The sequence below is a fragment of the Pavona decussata genome, unplaced genomic scaffold (assembly GCF_977016875.1).
Source record: "Pavona decussata unplaced genomic scaffold, jaPavDecu1.1 SCAFFOLD_134, whole genome shotgun sequence".
Lineage (NCBI taxonomy): Eukaryota > Metazoa > Cnidaria > Anthozoa > Scleractinia > Agariciidae > Pavona > Pavona decussata.
This window is the reverse complement of record NW_028145547.1, coordinates 3,795,377-3,819,597: the sequence shown is the minus strand read 5'-3', so window position 1 is coordinate 3,819,597 and position 24,221 is coordinate 3,795,377. Positions and strand designations below refer to the sequence as shown.

The 24,221-nt window shown below is 39.1% G+C and overlaps 2 protein-coding genes across 3 annotated transcripts; one reads left to right on the top strand and one right to left on the bottom strand.

Annotated features, from left to right (window-relative positions):
- Positions 1-610: 610 nt before the first annotated feature.
- LOC146467813 (UBX domain-containing protein 6-like) lies at positions 611-21,347 on the bottom strand. Of its 2 annotated transcripts, XM_085125232.1 has the most exons (14): positions 21,194-21,347; positions 20,705-20,836; positions 15,134-15,381; positions 13,871-14,018; positions 13,366-13,439; positions 10,806-10,928; positions 8,451-8,548; positions 7,005-7,080; positions 5,643-5,721; positions 4,932-5,056; positions 4,296-4,390; positions 3,607-3,734; positions 3,084-3,226; positions 611-1,419 (listed from the first exon to the last, which is right to left on the bottom strand). In XM_085125232.1, the coding sequence occupies exons 3-14, from the start codon at positions 15,296-15,298 to the stop codon at positions 1,288-1,290; spliced, it is 1,386 nt and encodes a 461-aa protein (XP_084981358.1). In that variant the 5' UTR covers positions 15,299-15,381; positions 20,705-20,836; positions 21,194-21,347; the 3' UTR covers positions 611-1,287. The 2 variants fall into 2 exon arrangements, with proteins under 2 accessions (XP_084981358.1, XP_084981357.1); XM_085125231.1 differs by lacking the exons at positions 20,705-20,836; positions 21,194-21,347 and adding an exon at positions 16,955-17,045.
- LOC146467812 (PIH1 domain-containing protein 2-like) lies at positions 17,115-23,471 on the top strand. The gene is made up of 3 exons (XM_085125234.1): positions 17,115-17,306; positions 18,364-19,038; positions 22,584-23,471. Exons 1-3 carry the CDS (start codon positions 17,127-17,129, stop codon positions 22,719-22,721), a joined length of 993 nt encoding a protein of 330 aa, XP_084981360.1. The 5' UTR covers positions 17,115-17,126; the 3' UTR covers positions 22,722-23,471.
- Positions 23,472-24,221: the final 750 nt, after the last annotated feature.

Below are 24,221 nucleotides of genomic sequence, written 5' to 3'. Positions count from 1 at the left end.
CAATGTAGTCAGGCTGTGCATAAATTAGCGACTGATATCACATTTGTACACTCGATTGAAAAAAAAAAACTTTAACAGTAAAACGTATAACCCATGGACAATAAGACCCAACAGCATTATAGGAAGCGTTTGACCTGAAAAATTATTTCCACAATAAAAGCACGTTCTGTTCCTAAGGAGAAAAAAAAAAATGAAATAGGCGCAAGCTAATTAGATCCCCTCTTAATTCCATCAGGTCGCATCGTTTATAACTCAAATTTAGCACGGGGCAACGTTTCTTCAATCGAGTGTATACTGTTACGATTTACGCTTTGCGACACTAAAATCCAAGCCTCATCGTGCTTATCGAGCGCGTCATCGCGTGACGTCACATTAGACCGTGCACCAACGACAACTGGGAATGAGGTTGACTAAAAACTGCCTCAAAATCAACGTACCGTTGGGGGATATCCCAGCCATGCAGAGTGACTTAGATCACTTGGGAGTATGAGCTTAAACACAGCAGTTGCAATTTAACTCGGAAATATGTGAGGCGATGCGTGTGACAGAAAGGACAAACCAAGTCTATTTGTTCGGTGTCAAGTTGTTAGAAATTAAAGTGAAAATTGACTTTTCTAGTTAATGTTTAAGACAATTTATTACTTTATTCATTTACAATTTAATTCAATAATGTCTTTACCCATACGGTCGCTGCTGCTATTCATATGCTAAAAATTACACTGACGCGCTGGTAGGTAGACAGGCGATTTTATGCCGCGCTCCTCAAAACGATTTGGGTTAACATGAAATGAAACCTTAATATGATGGTTTAAAAAGACCAGAAAAACAAAGAATCAGAAATCTTCAGAGGATGACAAACAGGAATAATAAGAATGGATTGAAATGAACCGTAACACTAAAAGAAATGTCCATCACTGCCGATGAAGCCGTCTTCAGTGACTCAGACTATAAAGGCGGGAGCGCGTCTGGAAATCACATTCGCAAATACGACCTCAGCTGGGGCAGTTCGTTCTTTTGTTAAGTTAAGGGCCCTGTCAGAGCCTTCTCTTTAGCGCTCTGGAGCTTCAGAAGCTTATAACACTCCAGCTGAATTCCACTAAGGCTATTGAGAAGGTCAGCTGCACCAACAGAAGTCTTGCGACGCGGAAGATATTACTAGTGCACAGACCACTGAGATCAAACCATTCCACCAAGTGAAAAGATAGTTTCCCAAATTCTATGAATTTCTTATGTTAGCGTTCGTACTATTATCCGAGCAATAATTTACTGTACTTCTCCGCCGGTCTTTCAACTTAGTTCTTGTACTAGTTGCAGTAGTTCGGGTTTCAAAAACACATTTTCTTCCACTTGTCCTTGAGCTGCTAGGATTTCTCTCATAACAGTTGGGTCCCACTTGAAATTCACCACAGCAGCGGGAACCTACGCAACATGCAAACAACATTATCAGTTTTCTACTAGGCTATGTTCACAAGGCGGGACCGGTCCCAAATGGACCCGACAGTCCGATCCGATCCTGGAACGGAACGTTTATGGTCACACGCGGAACCGGACAGTTGTGGTCCGGTACTGGACCGCAGTGAGCAAAGCAGCTGTTTCTACCAGTTAAGCATGCGCACAACTTCACGTTGAAGTTTTCAAAATGGCGCCGAAGAAGGCTAAATCAATAGAGGAAGGAGATAGTGGCCTTATCCAGTGTTCTCTAGCATTTCTGCGCCTGGTATTCCTGTTTTCGCTTGCTCGAAAATTACGCTAGTCGGTCAGCAAGTTCACGTATCTGCGTTTTCTGTTTTGATGGATAATTGTATTAACGGCCATTTGCAGAACGGTCAGCTGCCTTAAGGCAATTAGACCAAGCATCCCATCCAAAGAAACGCCCATTTGCCTCGGTTCTTCCAGACCGTTCAAAGCATCAAGAACGATGAATTTAAATAGTACCCAAGCTAAATTTCGCTGCTAATACCGAAAGGAACCGGTCCAGGTGATTACATGGTGACAGATCCATTCCTGCTTGGGACCGAAACGGTTCCAGAACTGGACCTGCTTCTTGGGAGGTGCAAAAACTGGATCGGATCGGGAACGGACTGACGGCACGGTTGGCAGGTCCCGTGTGAACAAAAGGCCTATCCGTCACGATTCTTGGATCAGAACCATTTGAAACCGGTCCCGTGTGAAGATGCTGCTGTCTGTTTTCGAAGCCACTCTTCTTCGTTTCCTCTTTAGTACGCGCTAACCTTTCATACTAACGCATTCAGTGCTAAATAAATCTAGCAAGTAGAGTTTACTCAACGTTCCTTGCCGAACGAACGTATTCACGTACTAACCAGGCAAATATTTTAATGAGATTTTGTAGGCTTTTGCCGAACGAAACGTACGAACGAGTATGTTGTGGTGCTAAGTGAACTCGTCGAAGATCGTGCGGTCTTTCATTTCCTTACTTGGGCCAACGCCCAGTATAACATTCATGGGTTCAGTTAGCACCACAACATACACTTTAATTCTCTGATCCATTATTTGTGTCATTAGTGCTAGCGACACAACATTCATGGTATCCCTCGATTTTAACAGAAGGCGGCATTGGGCGAAAATGTAGAAATAATTAGCTCCTCTTTCCTCTGCCGAGCTCACTAAGCAAGATTCTGTAAGACGAATCGTTGAACTAACGTACTAATCAAACACTGTCGTGATAATTATGACATCACCTGAATCATCGTGTAACAAAGCAATCCTCAATCAATGACCAAGCCCACTGAATCATCCACTTGAAATATATTCTTTTCACAACAGCCGCTGGTTGCTGGCTAAGGCTTAGCATCATTAACATGAACGTAATAACTTAAGTTCTCTTGCCCACGTACGTCACAAAAGACCCACAGCATCTGCATCTACATCTACAATAGTAACTTGCAAGACTGCCGCAAGTTTAATAATAGCAAATAAGAAAACAAAAAGGACAAGTCTGAGTGCAGTGGCTGGCCAGTGAAGAAACTAGTCACCCTAATAACATATCTTGTTCATTTTCCAAAAGCGGAATGGATTTTAAGCATCTTACAAGCCGTAGAAGGTTGTGATTTAGCGGCACTTACCAAGCCAAGGTCCATGAGTGAAGCGTTCTCATCGGTGAGTTGCCCTGTGGCCTCGGATAACAGGAACGGCTGCCAGTCGGACACGAGCGATTGCCGAACAAACTCGAACACATCCCGAAGTTTTTCTCGGGAGTAAAACGTCCCTGCCGAAGCGAAATAAACATTTAACAAAAAAACCATAGAGCGGTTTCCAGTTGAGTGTCGTAAAATCAAAACCAAAGAAATTCCTCTGGCCAATCGCAACAGATGTAAACAACGCAACGAGCTAATCAGAATTCGAAGCAAATACATGTAACTGGCGCCAAGCGCGGGAAAACGCGTGCGGCCAAAACACGATTGGTTTTGGTTTGGACTCCTATTGGTTGAGAGTGGCGCGAGCCTTGTTAACCAATCACAGAGCGCAGTAATGCAAAACCAAAGCAAACGCGAAATTACTTTCGACACTCAATTGAAAACCGCTCTAACGAAAACGAACAAACAAACAGTAAATGCTAAAAAATGCAATAACTCTAAAAAAAAATACCTTGAAGGATGAAGCCGTCTGGAAACCGAACCCGTATCAAGGTGAAACGGTAAGTCTTGGTCGGGCGCTTCTCTGCTTCACGCATAGCTCGAGTTCTAAGCTGACAACTGCGCTCAATATCCTCGGTTCTTGTTAAAAAAGAAAAAAAAAACCAGCGCATTAATAAAAACAGGCCACCGACAAACAATACAATTCCGAAATGATGTTTAATTAAGTTCGTTTTTGCGTACAATTGTTAAAATAAGGGCCAGTTCATAAGATCAACGTGGAAAGTGTCATTAAATTGGTTCCAATTCACAGTCAAAGTGCAGCAGTGTGTTACCTCCACAGAAACATGTAACTTAAGTTTTTTTAATATCAATAAAATGTCAGGAAAGAAGCGTTGATGTAGAATGATGGTTCTTCAAGATTGAAGTGGCTAATGTTGTTTATTAATTCATTTTTTTATGAGCGCTTGTAAAAACCATAAGTGTTAAAGTCTTTTTCAATTTAACTTCAGGTCTTTTATTTTGCAAAATCAATCTGGAACAAATCTAACTCCAAAATTCATACCACAACTCTGAACGAAACTCTGACACAGCTATTACAGTTATAGATAACTTAACATCATTGAATGTGAGCGAGGACTTGTGATTCTTAAAACTCAACTGTTCTATCAGAATAAATGCAAAGACAAATCAGTCCCAAACCTTGACATTTGTTCTCTTTTAACTTCATCCGCTGTCTTGTTGAAGAAGTCATAAGGGACTTCAAAACGGCTTCCTTGACTTGTTGGCTTGTACACCTAGAGCGAATAAATAAATAACTGAATAAATAAATAAATAAATAAATAAATAAATAAATAAATAAATAAATAAATAAATAAATAAATAAATAAATACATAAATAAATAAATAAATAAATAAATAAATAAACAAATAAATAAATAAATAAATAAATAAATATACAAATAAACAAACAAACAAACAAACAAACAACGAGAAATTTTGTACCGGTAAAATCCGAATAGCATGTCTTAAAAGAAAAGGTTATTTTACGGTAAAATCTTTCCGTGAACAGCCACGGCAAAATGATCATCACAACAGGGCAGATCACAAAAATTACGAAACCCAACTTACTGACACTAAGCCGAGCGACAGAGTTAGGGAGGGAGGAGTGGATTGATTGATTGATTGACAGACAGACTGATGACTGACTGATTGACCGACTGACTGACTGACAAACTGAATGACTTGATTGATTGATTTATTATTTCAGTTGATATTCACTGAGGAAGAGAGATCACCTCAGGCTGGAATACATGACATTCGCAGGAAATAACTTACCTTTAAACAGCGATCAAGTTTGGGCTTCAAAGCTTCGCTGGAGAGCAAAACTTCCTTAAAGACGTTCATCTGCTCGCAGTCAGAACATTTCTCCTTGGGCATAACAAAGAATTTCTCTTCTGAATCTGACGGGAGAAAAACAAAACTGCGTGGTAAACTACCTTCTCAAACTAATGAATAATTCATCAAGACAAAACAAAGAAAATCACCACTGTGACCGCGGTTTGGATATGTGTTCCTAGTTACCACAAAATTTTGCCAACTTTAGCCTTGAATTTCGCCAGGTGTGTTTCAACAGATATCCAAACACCTCGAATTCGTTTAAAAAAAGCTCGGCTGCGCCTCGTTTTTTCAACCTACTTCTAAGTGTTTGGATATCTGATGAAACACACCTTCCCGTGTTTGATATATTACGTAAACTATTTATGAGGGAACTGCACTAAGAACTTTAAATAGGGTGACATCTGTGGGAACATGAGCAGAGAAAGGAAACAATCAGGAATATAACTGGGCTTGAAAGCACTGAATATCTAATGTATAAAAATAAAACGGTGAGACATAACATAAACGTTGTCAGCGAATGGGAGCACACATTGCCACATCTTCGCATCCTGACAGAGTAATGGCTACAAAGGCGACTAAAAGACAATACAATGTCGCTTCTTTATATTGATTGTGTTAGACCAAACGCTTCCCTGTTTATTACTGTACCTTCAACAGGAAGAACTTTGTCTTCAAATCCACAGGCAAGAAGGAATTGTACAGCTCCTTTGATTGGTGCTACTCGCTCCTATATCAGAAAACAGGGGCAGAAATTCAACAGTAAATGTCAACTTGCTAAATGGCCAAACAATAACTTACAACTTGACTGCCAGTATCTATAAGGACTGCAGGGTTAGGGACTGCAGGGTTTATAATAGAGATTGTCTTTCGAAGGCCTCTTAAAAGGCTCCCTTCAGGTAGCCCTTTGTGACATGCCATCTCCATTCCAAGTGTGTGGGAAGCGAACAAAAGCTTCCGGAAAAGAAGAATGAAAAAATTGGAGCAGATTTGTTTAGGCTCCTTTTCACGTTCCATGCCTTCACCAACCTCCTGAGCTCTCAGCATGGAAATGAATGCTGTCCAGGCTACCCTTCCGATATTTTATTTGGCCTTTTCACACAAAGGGGCCGAAGATATTTCAGCTTTGATAGCAGATTAAATTTGTAGTATAGTGATTTCAGGTGTGTAGTGTAGTCAGAACAATTTCAAATAATATAACCATGTTTGTGAAAGGTACCCAGTTGTCAAATCTCTTTGTAATTGCCCGTTCCCGAGTTCAAATGGAGACCAGGGATGAGCTTTTACATTTTCATTTAATCATAAATTGGAGTCCATCACAAGATAGATGACATTAAAATTAGTCAGTCTACTAAATTTGAGATTCTGTCGTTAGATTGCAACCGTGTAGAAGGCTTTAAAAAATCGGAAAAATTAGAGACTTTGTATGGATTGGGAATTACAGACATCTGTATGCCTGGATTTTGGGTGACCTTTGACAGGTCACAGCCTGGTTACTCCGCAACAAAACAAAACCGAACTTGGTAAATTTTATGTTCTAATTTTTATGTGATCTCTCTGGCGATGGGGTTCATTTCTTCATATGACGCAATTTGATCAATTTCTAAACTAGGGCCCAGTCCCTTTATGAACTTCGGAAAGGGAAATAGGGACACCCCCTTCCTCGGTAAATTGTGTGCCCCACGTTTTAGGCACTTCTGTAAATTGGTCTAAATTTCATGCGTCAATAAATTTTATTTGCAAGTGAACTGTAGATTCTCTAAACCCTGGGACTGATATGTTCACACATAAATTATGTAAAAGACTCAAAGTAGAGATAGTTAATGAAGTAGGGACTTGATTTGACTTGCTTGTATCTTTTTGGTCCAATAACTATAAATAATTGTTCTGTATTAGGAAAGTGTTCCTTACATTTCGTTTCATTGTGTTGCATTTTCAGGTTTCATTTCAAAGGAACTTACAATTTAGCTTATTGTTTAAATACACTGTGCAAGTCATGTAGTATGATCTTACCTGAAAAATTTTATTGCTTTGTTTTATTTTTTGAAACTTCTCTTCATCTGGGTTTTTACAGATGTTATCAAGGTATCTAAAAGCAAAATTTACAATAAGCAAAATTTCAAAGCAATTGCTGTTGTTGTTTTTCTGTTTGAGAATAACCTTCACTATAAAGTTATAACCCCTCACAGCTTGAAGATAAAACATCTTTCAGGCATCAAAGCAAGAATATATAGATCTTAGTTATGTTAAGTCATTTGCCTGAAATCTCATACCTGCCAGAAAAAGGCTATTTTCCCCCAAGACCATTGCATTATATTTAGGAAACCACGTCACAACTACCGTAAAGTTCCGATAGTAACAACCTGCCGAAAGTAACGTCAAAACTTTGTGGCCTCTAATAAATCCTGAAAATAGTGAGCCCCCAAAAGTAGCGACCCCCACCCCGAAAGTAGAGAGTCCCCCCAAATGTAGCGATACCAAGTTTTTATTAACTACACATACCGAATGCCTACATTGTTTTCCAATCCATAGTCAAATTTTTAATGTAGAAGTACTTATATCTTCCTTCATTGACAAATTGATCACAATAAGGTGCTTAACTTAATTACTTCGGTATCACTGTTACATAACTTCTGCTTACAAAATTAAACGCCATCTTTATACCATGGAATACAAAAAAAAGTTTTTTTTTAAATATTATGTTGTTTATTTTTCATTTCAAAAAAAAAATAGCTACTAGCTTTCTTTTTATGGTTTTTGTTCCCCGAAAGTAATGAGCCCCAAAGGCTGCTAATTCCGAAAGTAATGGGCTATCGGAACTTTACGGTATTTAACAAGGTTGTGTAAAAGTACAATGCTATAAAAATGATGCGTGAACAAATTCTGAAAAAAAAAAAAGATTTTCTTTCAAAGAGTCGAGAGCTCTCAGAGCTCTTACTTTCAAGTGGAATTTTCCATGTAGGACATACAAGTTAACTTTTTCGTATTAATTTACACTAGCTGTCCAAACAGTGATCATACTTTAGACTGAAAGTTACTGTAACAGTTTCTTTTTTTGTAAAGTTGCTCACAAAAACGTCTGAGTCAGATCCAAGTTGTCAGGTTATTTGAACATGGTATACGTCTGAACATTTGCAAGTTGTGATACCTGATTGACTCCATTTGGGTTAGGTCTACTGTTTGATTTATTTAATAAATAATATATTAAATATAGCGGCCATAGTATATGAGCCATTATACCACGTCTGAGAACTTGATAGTGACCATTAAATTGTCTTTTGGTTGAAGATCTAGCAACATTTCTTGATTGTTTATAACAAAACAATAATTATTCCACTCGTGCTTGTTGGATATGAGATGATTATAGCCAACTCGGCACTATGCACTTTGTTGGCTATCTGTCTTCTCATACACGTTTGTAAAATAATTGTTAAATATTGAAGTTTGTATATTTCTTACCTACAAAGTAGGTCAACACATGCCTTCACCTTGTCCTTATCTTTATTGAGAGAGTAGATCATGGAACAAGAGGTAGACAATGATTCTTCACGGTAATGCTGAAACAAAAACAAGGTTTGCATGCACTGTTAAGTATAATAAAAGTCAAATCCTGATAGCTTGACACAGAAGGAGAAACATTAACCTGTTTATTTAAGTTTACTTAAGGGTAGTTTGAGAAATCGGGGGTTAAATTAGTTAATTAATAGCGGTGAAACTGGCCAAACACAGAACTGTTTAAGTTAACAAAAGTTCTGTCAGGAGTCAAATAGCTGATTGAAATATTAAAAATAAACCACAAAATGTCATGAGTTTGAGTTTACTTACACTGTTGCAAGTGGATGTCAACAAGAGTTTATAGTAAGTTATCAAGATTCTACTGTGATTAACTGAAGATAGATTGCATCTGATAAATTTAATATAGGGACATCCTATTGATCTACAGCTTGTCTGTTAAGCTTGTCACAAACAATAGGACAACACACTGTGGTGGCATTTTAGGAATTGACATATACAGTCATTTCAACTAACGTTGTCTGTTCAAAGCATGAAGCTAAAAGACGAGACCGAAAGTTTTACGTGGGATTTTTATGAATTAATTCATCAAAATCAGTCATGCCTGGAGAAAACAATAGGTTGTAATTAGCAGTACAAATGACCTGCATGTGCAAGGATGATTTTCATGAAATTATTCATAAAAAATAATCCCACAAAACATTGCGGTCTTGTCTTTTAGCTTGATTTTAATCCGACAACGTTAATTGAAATAGCTGTATTCACTATGGAAAAATCTTATATGAAACAGGTCTACATGACCTTGTCTATTGTTTACTATTTAATTTAGATTTAGTTCTGGGGTGGGGCTGGACAGGGGAACTCTGAAATATCCCTTTCTGGTGCTCTTTGTCTTTGCGTTATTCCCCATTGCACAATGTTGTCCTCAATCTTTCTCCCACCTACCACCACCTGGGGAATCACTCCCTACTCTCTTCACTCCTCTGAGGGCCTTCCTAGCCACCCAGGGGGGGGGGGGGGGGGGTACTTCGGATTTCAAGTGATGGAGATGATCGAAGGATTTTTGGGGGTTTGAAATTTTCGAGTCCAAGATTTTTTTGGGTAGGAAAAGTTGGCAAGTAATTTTTTTGGGTGGCTTGATTTAAGTTTTGAATTTTGCCCCCATTTGATCATCCCCATCACTTAAAATCCGGATTACCCCCCCCCCCCCTCCGGGCTAGCCACATGTCACCCAAATTCCCACATGTCACCAAATTCCCACATTCCCACATGTTTTTGGCCATGAGAGAAGTTTATTTCCTTGAATCAGTCATGAAGGAGAAAGCAAAATAAACTTCTCTGCCACCTCACCTAAATAATAATGGGTGGGTGGCCGGCAAAGCAACACAACTGGAAAAACAATGTGCATGCCACTAGAGCTACAGTATATTATAAAAACTGAAACCTAATACTGTTCAAATAAGGCAATAGACAAGGGGTGTGTTGTGCGGCGGATAGCAATTAATTAATCCCTTTGCGCTAGAGTGCCCAAAGGGAGAAAATGTCTGCCCCACATCTTCGCAGTTCACAAGCTCCTCACTTTTATCCAAAGATAAAGTTGCACACAAGACAGAGGGCACACACTGCTGGTACCTAACTCAGGTCCTGCAGCATGAAAGCTCCTCTATGGGACCCATAGCCTGGCAATATGTCACTGCTACCCATTTAAACAAATATGCACTTGGCAGAAGACAGACAATGGGAGCAATTTTTTTTGTCTCAGGACCATTAACAACATGACAAACACAGCACAACAGTAGAGGCTATGCCTCATTCTTCAGATCTGAGGCCTGTTTCTTGAAAGTCCCAGTAACTTACCGGGATTGATAAGTATATTTTTAAATGTTTTTTCGCAGATTACAACAGTTGCTAGAGGGAAATGGCCAATGTTTTCATAGAGTTATAAGATTAAAAAATTTAGTATTCAAAGCTAGCAAGAATTGACTTCTGTTAAGAAACATTTATCACCAAAGACAATTATCCAGTCCGGTAAGTTACCAGGACTTTTGAGAAACGGGCCCCTGGCCTCCAACGATTGCTAACCACCACACCACTACACCCCTGAAGATGGTCTAGTCTCCTATTTCTTAGTTTTATTACATTATATTTGCTGTGTTGTGGTTTAAATTTATTTTTGGCTGGAAATTTTAAAAACCAGTTGTTTCATTTAATTTATAGTAATACGGGTAAATTAAAGAGAAAGAAAAAGAAGATTTTACCTGCAACTTTACAAAATGTTCAAACCAGAAACAACACACATACCTTCTCAAGACACTCAGCCAGGTGTGTATCGATTTCACTTTGTAAAGCAGAGGCTGGACACAAGGGACAGGTGAAATACACCCCTTCATGAGCCTGCACCGTTGAACAATCCACTACAGTTGGCTGAAAAAGTACAAAACAAGTAACTTAATAGGTATCATAAAGACTTTATGCAATGTACTAAACTGAACATGTCAATAAATTATTGGTTTATTGGGGCTACCATTTAGCTCAGGATTCTCTGGCCTGAGGACTCTCTAGAGGAGCAATGCTATTAGCTCCCTATGTATGAGATACAAGCCCCTTGTACAGTTTACCCAGATTTTCTTGGATTCCCAGAGGGTTGGCTGGTATCTTGATTATGAAAGTAATGTGTACGTGTACGTGTATGTCCACCTTTACCTTGCATCATGTATCGAAGAGAATAAGAGTGTGTGTGTAAAGCCCCGGCTAAATGATCGAACATTGTTGTACCACATTTGGCAGTTCAACAATGATGAAAAGCAAGCAAGCTAAACGCTTCAACATTTCTGAAATGGTGGCCAAAATGTTTGATCAAAAGCAAAGCATTTTTTTAACAAAAAATGTTGAACAAATGTCATCAAACATGGGGTGTTAAACGTTTCAACATTGTTAGCCTGCGTGGCTGGCGGTTTTTATGGGTAGCCGGGCACGAGAGTCAAAACGAGTAGCGAAGCCGCGGGGAAATGGGGCGAGGGCAACGAGAAACCGCCTGCCCGGATTCGGGGCATTTTTGAGTAGTCCGTACGCTGGCGTACGGACCATTTTCATTGGATGAGATTCTACAAACGTCAATCAAATGTTTTATTAATCTCCCATGGGAAAGTTCTGTTTATACGGCTCTGAGGATTTTATCGCGAAAAGCAAAATGACAGAAGAAGCATTATTTAAGCTTTATCGAACCTTAATATTCGACGACAAACCCTCATTCTCGCAGCATTGAAAGAAGACAGCGAACTTCATCGAGCAGAATATTTGATCCGAAACGTGGGTATAAATTTCGAAAAAAGAGCGCGTATTCTGAAAGGATACCGAGAGCTCTATCATTTCTAAAGAATCGGCAACTGAAGAGATCAATCCACAAGATTTGGATCGAAACCGCGGTCTTGCCTGACCATAGCCTAAAATGCCACAGAATCAACGAACAGCCAAAGGACTCGTAGCAGCCCCTGGCCATAGCAACACAGAAGAATTACCTAATAATTCTATAGCGTAATCAAAGCACAGGAGGAAAATACTAAGCTCCCCCGCCCGCAACACAAACTTCACAGTTACAGAGCGGAGCGGAGCGATAACAAAAACACAGCCTTGACTACAGCGGCCTTTAACCCTCAATTTAACGCATTGCATAGCTTTCAAAGAAGCTAGAGAAAGGATCAAGAGAAAAACAACCGTGACAATTAAAAACACAACATCTTGCCACAAAAGCAAATAGCCGGGCCCGGCAATACAAAGGTCGCAAGATAATGATAACTACACGGTTAAAATCCTATCCCTACAATTTTAAAATGAGAGGCTATACTGTCACCGCTGGCAAGAGCACAATCTGCAGTTATCATTGACACTTGTTGTAGAACTGGAAAGCTTTTCTCCCTTGACAGGCTTTTTCGGAGTGTCGGCCTTTGCCGCCATCGAAAAAAACACATCAAATTTCCAGGATATGTTTTGATAGCCAGCCGAGAAGGTTTCATTTTACCATCTGCCATCTGATTGGTTGGGTTAATTGGATATCGACAGGTCGTAAAATATGTAAATTTTGAGGGCGGCAAATGAAAATGACTGGAATCCGGGCAGGCGGTTCCTCGCGGCGAAGCCGCTCGTTGACGCGGCTTCGCCGCGACTGTCGCTGTTCTCTCCCCATTTCACCCGCAGCTCCACCACTCGTTTTAGCCTGGCTCTCCCGCCCACCAAAACCGCCAGCTACGCAGGCTAAACATTGTTAGATTGTTTAGCCGGAGATTTTAATTGTTTTGCATGCATGTTTTTAATTCGCAAATAACATAAATAATGCCTTCCCACAATGTGGCATGGTGTCCACGAATCCTTGTAGCTTAGTTTGATGTGAGTACCGCTTTTAATATGGTTACCCAGCTATTCACATCTGCATTTATGAGTTGGCTCACAGGAGCCTTTGATTTTTCTATGTTTGAAGATAAACAGTCAATATTAGTTCCAATGTGAATTTAACAAGGCTGTAGCTTCTAGTTTGGCTAAGAGAGTTGTTATCACTGTGATGTTAGAACGTTTGCTTAGCTTTAGAGAAATCATTTCGAACATCACTTTACAATAATATTATTGGTTCAGCTTTTAGGCGTAAAGTCAAGAGCTTGTTGGGCAAATTCAAACCCTCAATGTAAAAAGTAAAGTATACACAGAACTGTGATTCTGACACAAGAAGCAGTCTCGTCTCTGTGCATGCCATTAGAACAAATTCAGGGAAATTTGGATGCCAAGCCCAAATTATCACTTGCGTTTGTTTTGCACCAGGCCCTTCAAATATTTAAACAACACACAGACTTGTCTCTAGACACAGACTCACCTCAGCAGTAGACTGAAGCACATTTAGTGGTTGTCTTGCCTGGAAAGCTCCTTCATTTGACATTTCACGTCTCACTAAAAATTTCCATACATTAAGTATAATATTTATTTGATAATAATGTTTTTTCTTATTTGAATGAAAACATAATAACTCCTTTTTAAAAATCACTATATACAATGATTCAATAATGTTCTCTTGCCTGGTAAGCTCCTTCATTTGACATTTCACGTCTCACTAAAATTGCCATACAAGTATAATATTTATTTAATAATAATGTTTTTTCTTATTTGAATGAAAACATATTAATAACACCTTTTTAAAATATCACTATATATCAAAAATCATCAAAATCTCAATTACGGCATGCATGTCCCTGGAGGAAAACGTATTAATTTAAACATAAAAGTGATCGCTTTGACCAGTTTGTAATAATTTTTGGTAAATTTATGCTGCCATATGTCTTAATACTTTTTATTATGTATTCTTTAAGTAAACCATTGCTCACCTTCTCTCCTCATTTGATCCAGGTTAACAGCATTTCCAGCTCCAGAACTCTCCGATGATGATGAGCCACTATGTTTCCATGTGGCTGTTGCGGACTTTGGACGCTTAACAGCATTTTTTTCATGACTTGAGAATCTGTCCAGGGCAGCCTAATATACAGTGAATTAACAATAGTTACGCTTGTCTAGTAAAACAACATGAACAAGATTAGCAATTGTTCATATTCTAATGGCATCTAAGGGTTAACAAATTGATTATCATTCTTTGTAATTCTCTGAGTTGCAGGTACATAACAGAGTTGTCATCAGGGGCCGTAACCCACAACACTTCTAAATGACTTTTTTTAAGGTTTGCTTTTCTCACAAAGTAACAAATTTGTCGTACAGGTGTGAAGCTCAGTGCAACATGCAACCCAAACCTTGTTGACAGCCCTTCATAATGAGCACTGGCAGAGCTAGGGGAGGGATCCCAGGGAACCCGCAATACCCCCCTCTGTTTACCTTATTTGTCAGAATAATTAAAATTCTCAACAGGTCTGGTCTGGTTTGGATCTGTCACCAACATAGTTGAGAGGAGGTCTCCATTTATGGGAGGTACATGACTATGTTGTAGGTTAAAATGAATCCAGGTTAAAATGATTTCAACCTAGGTTGATTTGTATTTTCCTTTGTTAAGGTTGGGTAATTTACATCTTAAACAAAGGAAAATACAAAATAATCAACCTAGGTTGAAATCATTTTAACCTGGGATTCCTTTTAACCTACAACAACTACATGTCAGGTGTCACAGTAATGGCAACAATAAATTACTGATAAAATCAGTTGAATAACATGTGAAACTTACATTGACCTACAGTTTACCAACAGTTTTCTCAAATGTTTGGTAACAACACAGACAAGATGGCCCTAATAGTAAGCTCCCCTCAATGGTATTTAGCTGTAGCAGGTGCTACAGGTTACAGCCCTTAATAACAGATTTCTAGATATCCTTATGGATACCACTTATTGACGAATTAGGTGGCAAAATAATTATTCACAAAAAAATTTTTCTACAAAGAAATTGTAAACAGATCTCCTGAAAATAGGAAATAAAGTTTACCGTATCCACGGCAGAAAATCTTAAATAGCCCGAGGATCTCAATAACTCCTAATATTAAGTAACTTAATGAATTCCACGGGATGTTGTAGGGCCTTATAAAGGCCTAAAATGTCCCTAAGAATACTGCAAAGATTTTTCACTACTGTATTGCTTTTGACTGACACACCTGCCCTGCTCTTTGTGCATCTGAGCTTGGTACAGCTCTAGCAGCCGGTGTTTGTGAAGTGGAGGCTTGCTGTGATGATGCACTGCTATCTCCTGCTAAAGCATGCCCTTCACCAGCCTTCTTGAACTTATATTCCAATTTAGCTTTTTCAAAAAACTTCTTCATTTTTTAACTCATGGACACCACTCCTCCAGATTTCATCACCAGTCTGATCTTTTATTGCTACATGGACACAGAAATATATTTGCCTAAGAAATAGGAAAACAAAATGATCAAAAGTTAACTCAAGCTACACGATTTATACAGGAATGTATTGAACAATTTTGGAATAGCCTGGTGTACCTCACAGCTCTGTATGTTTACAGTTCAGGTCATAAATATGCGAACAACGCAGACATAGAACTTTGCTTTGTTAAACAAAAGAGGAGAACAATTTGTTCTTATTTTGCACATTCTTTAAGATTTGGAGAAACAATTTTTTTGTCTGCAGAGTTTTTCTGGGACTAAAATGCAAAGATAGCAACCACAAAACATCACTAATTTAGTCTTGATTGTTCAATGATCTTACCACTTTCTTTCTGTATTTCAAGTTCATCACAGCTAGATTTCAGTTTGCTAAAAAATTCTATATTTTCACTTGAATTTATTTGTCTTTCAAATTAAAACTCTTCAAACAAGACAGAAAGCCAAATCACAACATTACTATTTTGCCATAATATTTCTGACATATTATTTAGCAAGTATTCAGAGTACAAAAGGCCAGGCTTCCCATTGCTGTGAAAATGAAACAGTGGGTGGTTACCATAATTTTATGGCGGGGGGCATGGGAGGGGGGAGTAGAATATTAAAACAATGAGTGTAGGGTGAGGCCACAGGCTCAGGTCAGCAGAAAAGCCTCTACAGCTTTCTTTGTTTTCATTGAGTCACAGTCATATCATTGTACAAGCTCAGAACAGAACTGATCATGTCTTAAAGACAATACAAACTATGGACAACAAGGAAATGAATTTAACCTTACAAATTTAATAAAGTTTAAGTTATAAAAGCCACTGAATCATGATCAGGCCAGCACGTTATGCACTCATGCCAACTCTCCCGGATTATCCGGGAGTCTCCCGGATACGGAACGAATCTCCTGGTCTCCCGTATGGGTGACTAAACCTCCCGGATAAAAGCGACTTGGCGTCTTATAATAGGCTAGTATTTTAACTCAAATGTTCCATAAATTTAAGAAATATTGTGTCATGGCTACATTTGCATACCTGTTTTACCCAATCTGTCACAAACTTTGACAGAAACCAAAGAAAATACACTTTTGTCACCATTGCAATATAAACGACTTTCTGATTGGATAAACGTTCAACCAATTAAAGAGGAAGACAAAAAAAGGTCTTGTGTTGTGCGAAATTTGTGCCAACTTGGGGGGGGGGGGGTTAGGTGAATCAATTTTGTTTAGGGGGAAGGATTGGGTAATAACGGGGGGGGGGGGGGGTGCTCAGAGGTTAAAATCTCCAGATTTCAGATCTTCAGAGGTTGGCATCTCTGCGTTATGGGGTATTTTGTCTGTAGTATTTTGAGGATGAAGGAAACGTCACTAGCATGGATCACTCACTTATTATATTTTTCACCACCATAATACAGAAATAAAAAAATAAATTAAAAATCACTAGCAAATCAAATTTGTCAGATCGAAACTAAACTTCAATAATTTGTTTTGATTTTACCGGCACATAGATAGGAGAAAAATTGTTTAGCGAAGTTCCTGTCAAAAAATAATACCACATTTCTAGATCTATTTTAGTGTCACTTAGATGTAAATACCTTAAGATTTCAGGAGCCTTTTCATTTTCGCATTTCTCTTTGCCTGTAGCTTCTTTATGTCATATGAGTATGAGCGGGCTCAATTTTGTACCTGCCAGCGGTAAAAGGAAGAAGCAAAGAGCATGAGCAATAGGGTTTCCTCTCCAGACCTCCTCACTTTTCCTCAACAAAAATGGCGGCAGAGATGGGATCAGAGAGCCTGTTGAATCAGGCGGACAGCATGTGGAAAATGCTTGATGATCTGGCAGAGTCAGATCCTGAGGCGTACAAGAGATTTATGGACAAGACCTTGAAGGAAGGATCTAGTCTGTTTAAGCCACCCGAACCATGTTTTTGCATCAGTACTGTTTTGGTGAGTAATGATATGAGATGAGCAATGACCTGGTCTTATCTGACTATAAAATGTCTCCTCGGGAAGCACGAAGCTCATTGGCCCTTGCAAGTAAAAGTATTAAACTGAAAGCAGTTCGCGCTGTTTCTAAAACAGATTGTTACATCTTTGTATGTTCACGTGCGCTTTAAATAAATTAACGTACACTCCGAAACAAAAAAGAAAGAAACCTAACAATTATATAAGCTTAATTAACTAAATTTATGAATCGTTTCTCTGAAACTTTAACCTCTCATTCATTGAATTTATTAAGTATATATTAAAATACTCCATACATCTATTGTTTATAAAGAAACAATAAAGCAAGTTTAAAGAACAAAATACAAAAAAAAAGTACAATAAAGGGTATAGTACAACAATTAAATTCATTATTATTAGAAAGGGTAGCAAAACCTGAGTAGGTCTCAATTTCCAACAGAAAGTACAGGCAATTATATAAAAAAGCTATATATATAATTATATGAAATAAGATACATAGGTATGTGCTGCCCCAAAGAGTATGGTTTTTGAGCCGTTTTGGTCTGAAAACGGTATAGATTTTGACCATTACGGTCTTAAATCTGGTATGGTTTTCAAGGGAACCACGAGAGTGTATAAAGGTATTCGTCTTTTCAACTCCAAATGAATAGTAGAGAAAGAGAAGTATCCAAAATATATCATTCAAGCTGAATTTTCGGGCAAATTTTACCAATTCTGGACTTTGGCACTGATGCGAAATTTAATTACGCTACAAGCCAGATCTGAAAAAAGGTATGGATTTTAGAGGCCAGGTCTGAAAACAGGTGTGGAAAATGGCATGTTTTGGTCTGAAATAGGGTCAGGATTTGGAGAACCGGGCGACACACCCCTACTGAAAATCCAGAGGAATACCCCCTTCCCTCCCTGGCAATGGGTCACTTGTGAGAAATCTCAAATGAAGTAGTGGGTGATGATGTGTATGAGAATAACAGGGCATCTTTGACGAGTAGTCATAGAAACCAATGTGTTGTTGTTGTAACTGTAAGTTGTTAATTTTCAGCTCCCCTCAGTAATTACACATGAGCTGTTTGTCAACATCTGCAGCTGGGAGCAAATGCCTGCCCCTAAATCAGAGAATGACCCAATTCCTGTCATGGCGGGAGAACTTCAGGAGAAGACAGAAGCGAAAACAACCTATTCAGTAGTTGACATTATTGTAAATCCAGTTGTCACCAAGGGTGTGGCAAACAGCAAAGATCGCAAGAACCTTCTTGTTCATGTCGCACTGGATTACTTAGAAAGCACCAAGAGAGTCCAAGTCTCAAGGAAGTATAAAAACTCAAAGAAGAAATTTAAAGGTGACCCAAAGACACTGCGGCAATACCTAAGACATGGAAAGGAACAAGGTAAAACTCCTACGAACCTTGAACAGCAAAAGACAGGCATTTCTGAGAGTCCAGAGTCACTTCTGAAGCAGCTGTCGTCAATAACGGTGTCTGAGGGCCAGCCTGAAGGAAGCACTGGAATTAACTTGTTTGAGAAACCAGATAGTACTGCACCAAAGAAAGGCTTGATTGAGGAAGTATCGTCCACAAATTTCACAGCACTGCCCACAGCTCCAAACTATGAGGTTTTAGTGAAAGATGCAGACAATTCTAAGCCTAGAAGAGTGCTTGTAATGGTGGACTTGCCAAATGTGTTGTCATCTTCTCAGTGCCAACTGGATGCATGTGAGGTAAGATACTAAAACTATGAATATTTGCCATAAGATTATGTAAAAGTAACATGTTACTGTAAAGTGGAGAGAGGGGATCAGTCCCTCCCTTCACTTCTTTTTCCAATGGCGAATGTTACCGCAAGAACGAGAAAGGTTCATGTTGTCGCCCTTATGATTTCACGACCTAACTTCTAATGAGTCAAATCGTCTGTGCTTATAGTAAACGGTTTTGAAAGTGCTTCCTGAGCCAACGGTAGCTGTCATACCAAAAGAATGACAACGGATATCAAGTCTGGATTTGATGAAAATAATAGAAACTGGTTCAGTTAAAAGAAACCGAAAATGGACAACAATTTTAAACTGTGTTTAACTAAACAACCTTAGCCTTGGTGTGAATGGGTCATGGGACGCGACCGAAAGGTTATACATATATATGAAAACTGGTAAAAAAGACACCGAAAATGGACAACTTTTTAGTGGTATTAAAAAACATTAGTAAAACTTCTCGATCTCACGACCTTCATCACTTACACCTGCAGTCAAACAGCAGCTCCAAGTGATGAAGGTCGTCAGATCGGAACTTCTTTACTAATAACTAAAACAACAACTCTGCACGTGCATTAACTAGGACGCGAAATTTCCTGATTTTACGTTTTATGGAGGACGTAAACACACGAAAACGAATTTTTCTTTCTCTTTCTAAACTTGGGTGCGGTTTCCAAGAATTCAACTCCAGGAAATTTTTCCCTACGTTTGACATTTAAAGCAAGTTGGAATAATCGCGACGTCGTTTGAAAAACGCGAATTCATTTTATTAATGACGTTTTCTCTAACGTCGTCGTCGTTGTTGCTAAAGCTCTCTAACAACTGTACTAAAACATGCTAGGAGCACGCTCTCTCATATAAACCATCATCAGTCCTTATCGTGCCATATGTCGCACCATAGGTCGCATAGGGTGTAACCTACAATCAGGTGTTCTTTTCTTTTCGAAATTATTACCCTCCTTTCGCAAGTTGTTTTCTACGAATCGCTTACGAGTAAAATCGCGGATTACAAAATCATTTTCACCTTGTCGCAAATTAATTTTTCCTCCTCCATCTGTGAGCGCGATACCACTGAACTCGTTCGCAGTGCAAAATGACGTGAAAAACTGAACGTCAGAAAGGTAAATTCAAAAGTTTACTTTACGCGCGCACAATCGATCAAATGTCTCCTCATCAGCCGAAGTTTGGACAGGTTCGTTGAGTGTCCTACCATGTGGTTTAAAAAACTAAACTGATAATTAATATTACACTAGCAATCAGTTTTCAATCGGGTCTTCTTTTGGCTACAAATAACAAAAAAAGCGTTTGTCGGTGACGTTTGCATGACTACCGGGTGAGCACGCGCACAAGAATTCGTGCATCATGAAAGAGAAACCATGGCACCAACTAAACAAACAAAAGAGGAATTCTTCAACTGTGCGAATGGAGTGCACAGTATTTCCAGAGAAACTTTTTTACTGGTCTACATCAAAACCCAAATGTTACGAATATTAAGAATCAAGAGTTCTTTAATAGTTGAACTTGAAAAACAATTGTTAGATGTGATCAAATGACATTTTCACTGGTTTTGAACTGTTACAGCCAGTTCACGCCATGCGGAAAAGAAACGATGACTCGTAATTTAAAAAACAGTTCTTACCTTCCTTTGGAAAGTGAGGTTTCTGCGAACCTTACAAGTAAAACCGAGGATTATAAATTCGTTTTCACCTCGTCGCGAATGACTTTTTCCAGTCCTCCGTCAGCGAGCGCTACACTACTGAACTCGTTTGCACTGCAAAATGACATAAAAATCTTAACGTCATAAAGGCCAAATCGAAAGTGTAATTTACGCGCGCACAATCGATCATCATGGAAGAGAAACCATGGCAACAACAACAAACAAAAGAGATATTCTTTAACTACTGGGAATGGTGTGCAGAATATTTCCAGAGAACACTTTTACTGGTTTACGTGAAAACCCAATGCAAATCAATCTTGCGAATAAAATGTTTTTGATAACTGAACTTGAAAAATAATTGTAAGTCTTGACTAAATAACGATTTTTTTTTACTAGTTTTGAACTGTTTGCAGCCAGCTAACGCCGCGGGAAAAGAAAGCAATGATTCGTAATTTGAGAAACAACTCTTACCTTCCTTTCTGGCATTTCCAAAAGTAAGTGACGTTTCTACGAACCTTACGGGTAAAATCGCGGATTATGGACTCGTTTTCATCTCGTCGTGGATGACTTTTTCTCCTCCGTCAGGGAGCGCGCCACGACTGAACTCGTCCCTGGTGCAAAATGAAGTGAAAACCTAACGTCACAAACACAAATTCGAAAAGTCTTCTTTATGCGCGCTCAAGCGATCGAACATCTCTGTCTAGCCGAAGTTTGGACGCATCCGTTGATATTCTTGTGTTGCAGTTTAAGGAAATAAAATTGACAACAACAACAACAACAACAAAATCAGCGAAAGCAGTACTGATATTAGAGGCGAATCACGGGAAGAAAAAAATGATTTTTATGCGAATGTAGCATGTTCTGTACGTTCAGATTGTTAGATCGTGAAGAGCAAGCAATGACTGGAATCATTTCCAGAAATGTGGCAAGACTTCATTCTTTTTAATATTATTTTCCCCAAAGAAACTGAAAAGAATGATCAACCCAATCTTAGGGCGCGTTTTTTTATTCACAATTCTGGAATGAGAATGGCCAGAATGTAAAATGCGCGCGTTTTTCTATTCCGCATTCCTATTCCCGAATGGACCGAATGCCATTCCATCCATTCTGCTCCCAGGGGCAGAATGAACAGAATGTTGCGAATGAAAATCCAAGATGGCGGACGGCGAGATGAGCGCTGCGGATTCAAATACGTCTCTACCGGAGAAAAAAAATCAGGTTTCACTTTTGGACACAGTGAAACATTGCTTCTAATTTCATTGTACCAAAAGTACGAGGTTTTTTTTCAGTGATGTTTCGTACAAGAAAAGGGCAATTTGGCAAATGATTGCCGACGACATGAAGAAAAATGGCTACTCTCCGTCGGCAGTATAAAAAAACTGCGAGAACAGGTGGAATCCGGAAGTGCCTTACATCTTCGTTCCGGGCGTTTTTTTATGCAGACAATCCGAGTTATTCCTAGCATTCCGTACCAACCATTCTTATTCCAGAATTGTGGATAAAAAAACGCGCCCTTAATGTAGGCGATCGGATTGTGAGATGCGGGGTTTAGATAAAGCGACGATAAATCGCCACGAGGGGAATCGAATAGGAGATGTCCGTTTTCCCTTCCCCTCGCTTTCTCTTCCTGCCGCTCTCAGGTAGGTGAACGCCAGAAATATATGAGCAAAGACTTCCTCTGACTCTAAAATGAATGGAGGTTAATTTTGCTCATGGTTGCTCATAGACTCCGCTCTCCTGGTTGGGGATTTCGCGAAAATATAACTTTTCGTGATGTCCTTTATTATTTTGTTCATTCAGTTTTAAATTAATATTGATTCTGGATATTCTGGTAACATTTTTATTTTATTCTTTTTTCCAGACTGAACTGTCCTTGAATGTTCCAGGAATGTACAACCTTTATGTCAACCTGCCACAGAAAGTTGATCCAGAGCAAACAGACGCCACTTTCAACACCATTAAACACAAGTTGATAGTGAAATTGCCCATTCAGCCTTGATGTTCACTTCCAGTCCGCTTAAAATTGCTTGTTCATGGTTCTCAGTGCTCGTAGAACCCGATTCACGGACGGGCCGTAAAAATTTTGTCGTGTCACTGTGTGCGAAAACTTCAACCCTGAACCGCTAGTGTTCGGTTTTAAAATGTTTCCGAGACTTTCTTTCCGAACGCTGTTCAATAAGCAGTCATTCCACACACATCCGCTCACAGCTTAAGTTTTAAATACATGCTGTTTTCAGTTTACTTCCATATTCAATACAGTTCGTCAGTAGGGAGCAAGCGAGACACTGTCTGATATAACTATATCCTCGTTCTTCGATAAACCGTAGCTTGTTCCAGACTCTCTGATAGTAAGGCTAAAATCAGAAATGGAACGCAAAAATTATATTGGTACCCGAACGGTTAATTTTCGTGTTCGCTTTCTTGATTTTAGCCTCAGAGCGCCGGCATGGAACTTGCTACGATTATCGAAACATGATAGTCCACGTTCTTGGTTTGTCACGTTTTTCAACCCTGAGCGTTTTCTTTGAGGTTTCCTTTAAAGTTTGTGGATTATTTCAGTATGACTACTGATTGGACATTGGACATGACCCAGGGCGAAAGATGATCGCGCCAATTTCGTCCGTTTCAATGTTTTCAATCAAGTCAACCTTGGTAAATGTAAAGCTATAGCAACACTTGTCAACTGATATCCTATGTAATTTCAAGAACTTTGAGTTCCCAGGAAATAAAAAAGGCCATTTAAGTTCAACTTTGAGCATTTTATTTACACATGAGATGGCAATAACAGAGAGGGACAACGCAAGTAAATTTTTTTTGAGCGGAACACGAAACCTACGGCAGAGCGTCTTTAGTCTGTCCTGCTCACGGCTCTGGCAAACGCAATGATTAATCTGGCCAATCACAACACGTGCCGCAAATAGCCAATCAACCGATGCCAAGCGCGGGAAAACACGTGCAAGCTAAGTCATGATTGGTTTTCGTTCTACCGCTGATTGGTTGAAAATCCACGTTATTTTGATTGGTTTACAGGAACAGCAAGTTACTATCAGTGAAAAACTTAAAAGAGTTTACCGTAAAGGTTGCTGTTATATTTAAAGACTAAGAGGACATCTTTACTCTCCCTCAGTATTCCCGGGTACTGTAAAAGTTGCGGAGTGGAAGATTTCCGGGAAACATAAGGGTTGTTTATTGGAGTATTTACGGTACTTCAACTTGGGCCATCCAATTTTTCTCCGTTTACGGTTGCTCGACTGACCTATAGATTTTGGCCGTTGACAACATACATAAAACAGAAAAAACAACACAAAACAAAAAATTGACGACACAAAAACTTTTCGGAAAATGACTTAGACCCAGTTTACGAACTCGGACCAAAACCACCATTTTGTAATCAATCTTGGTTTGTAGCCACAAAATAATGGTACAGTGAGTAGATCCGACATCATCTGGAAACGACTCCTAGTCGAAACCGCATCGATACCATCTATAACACGAGTAA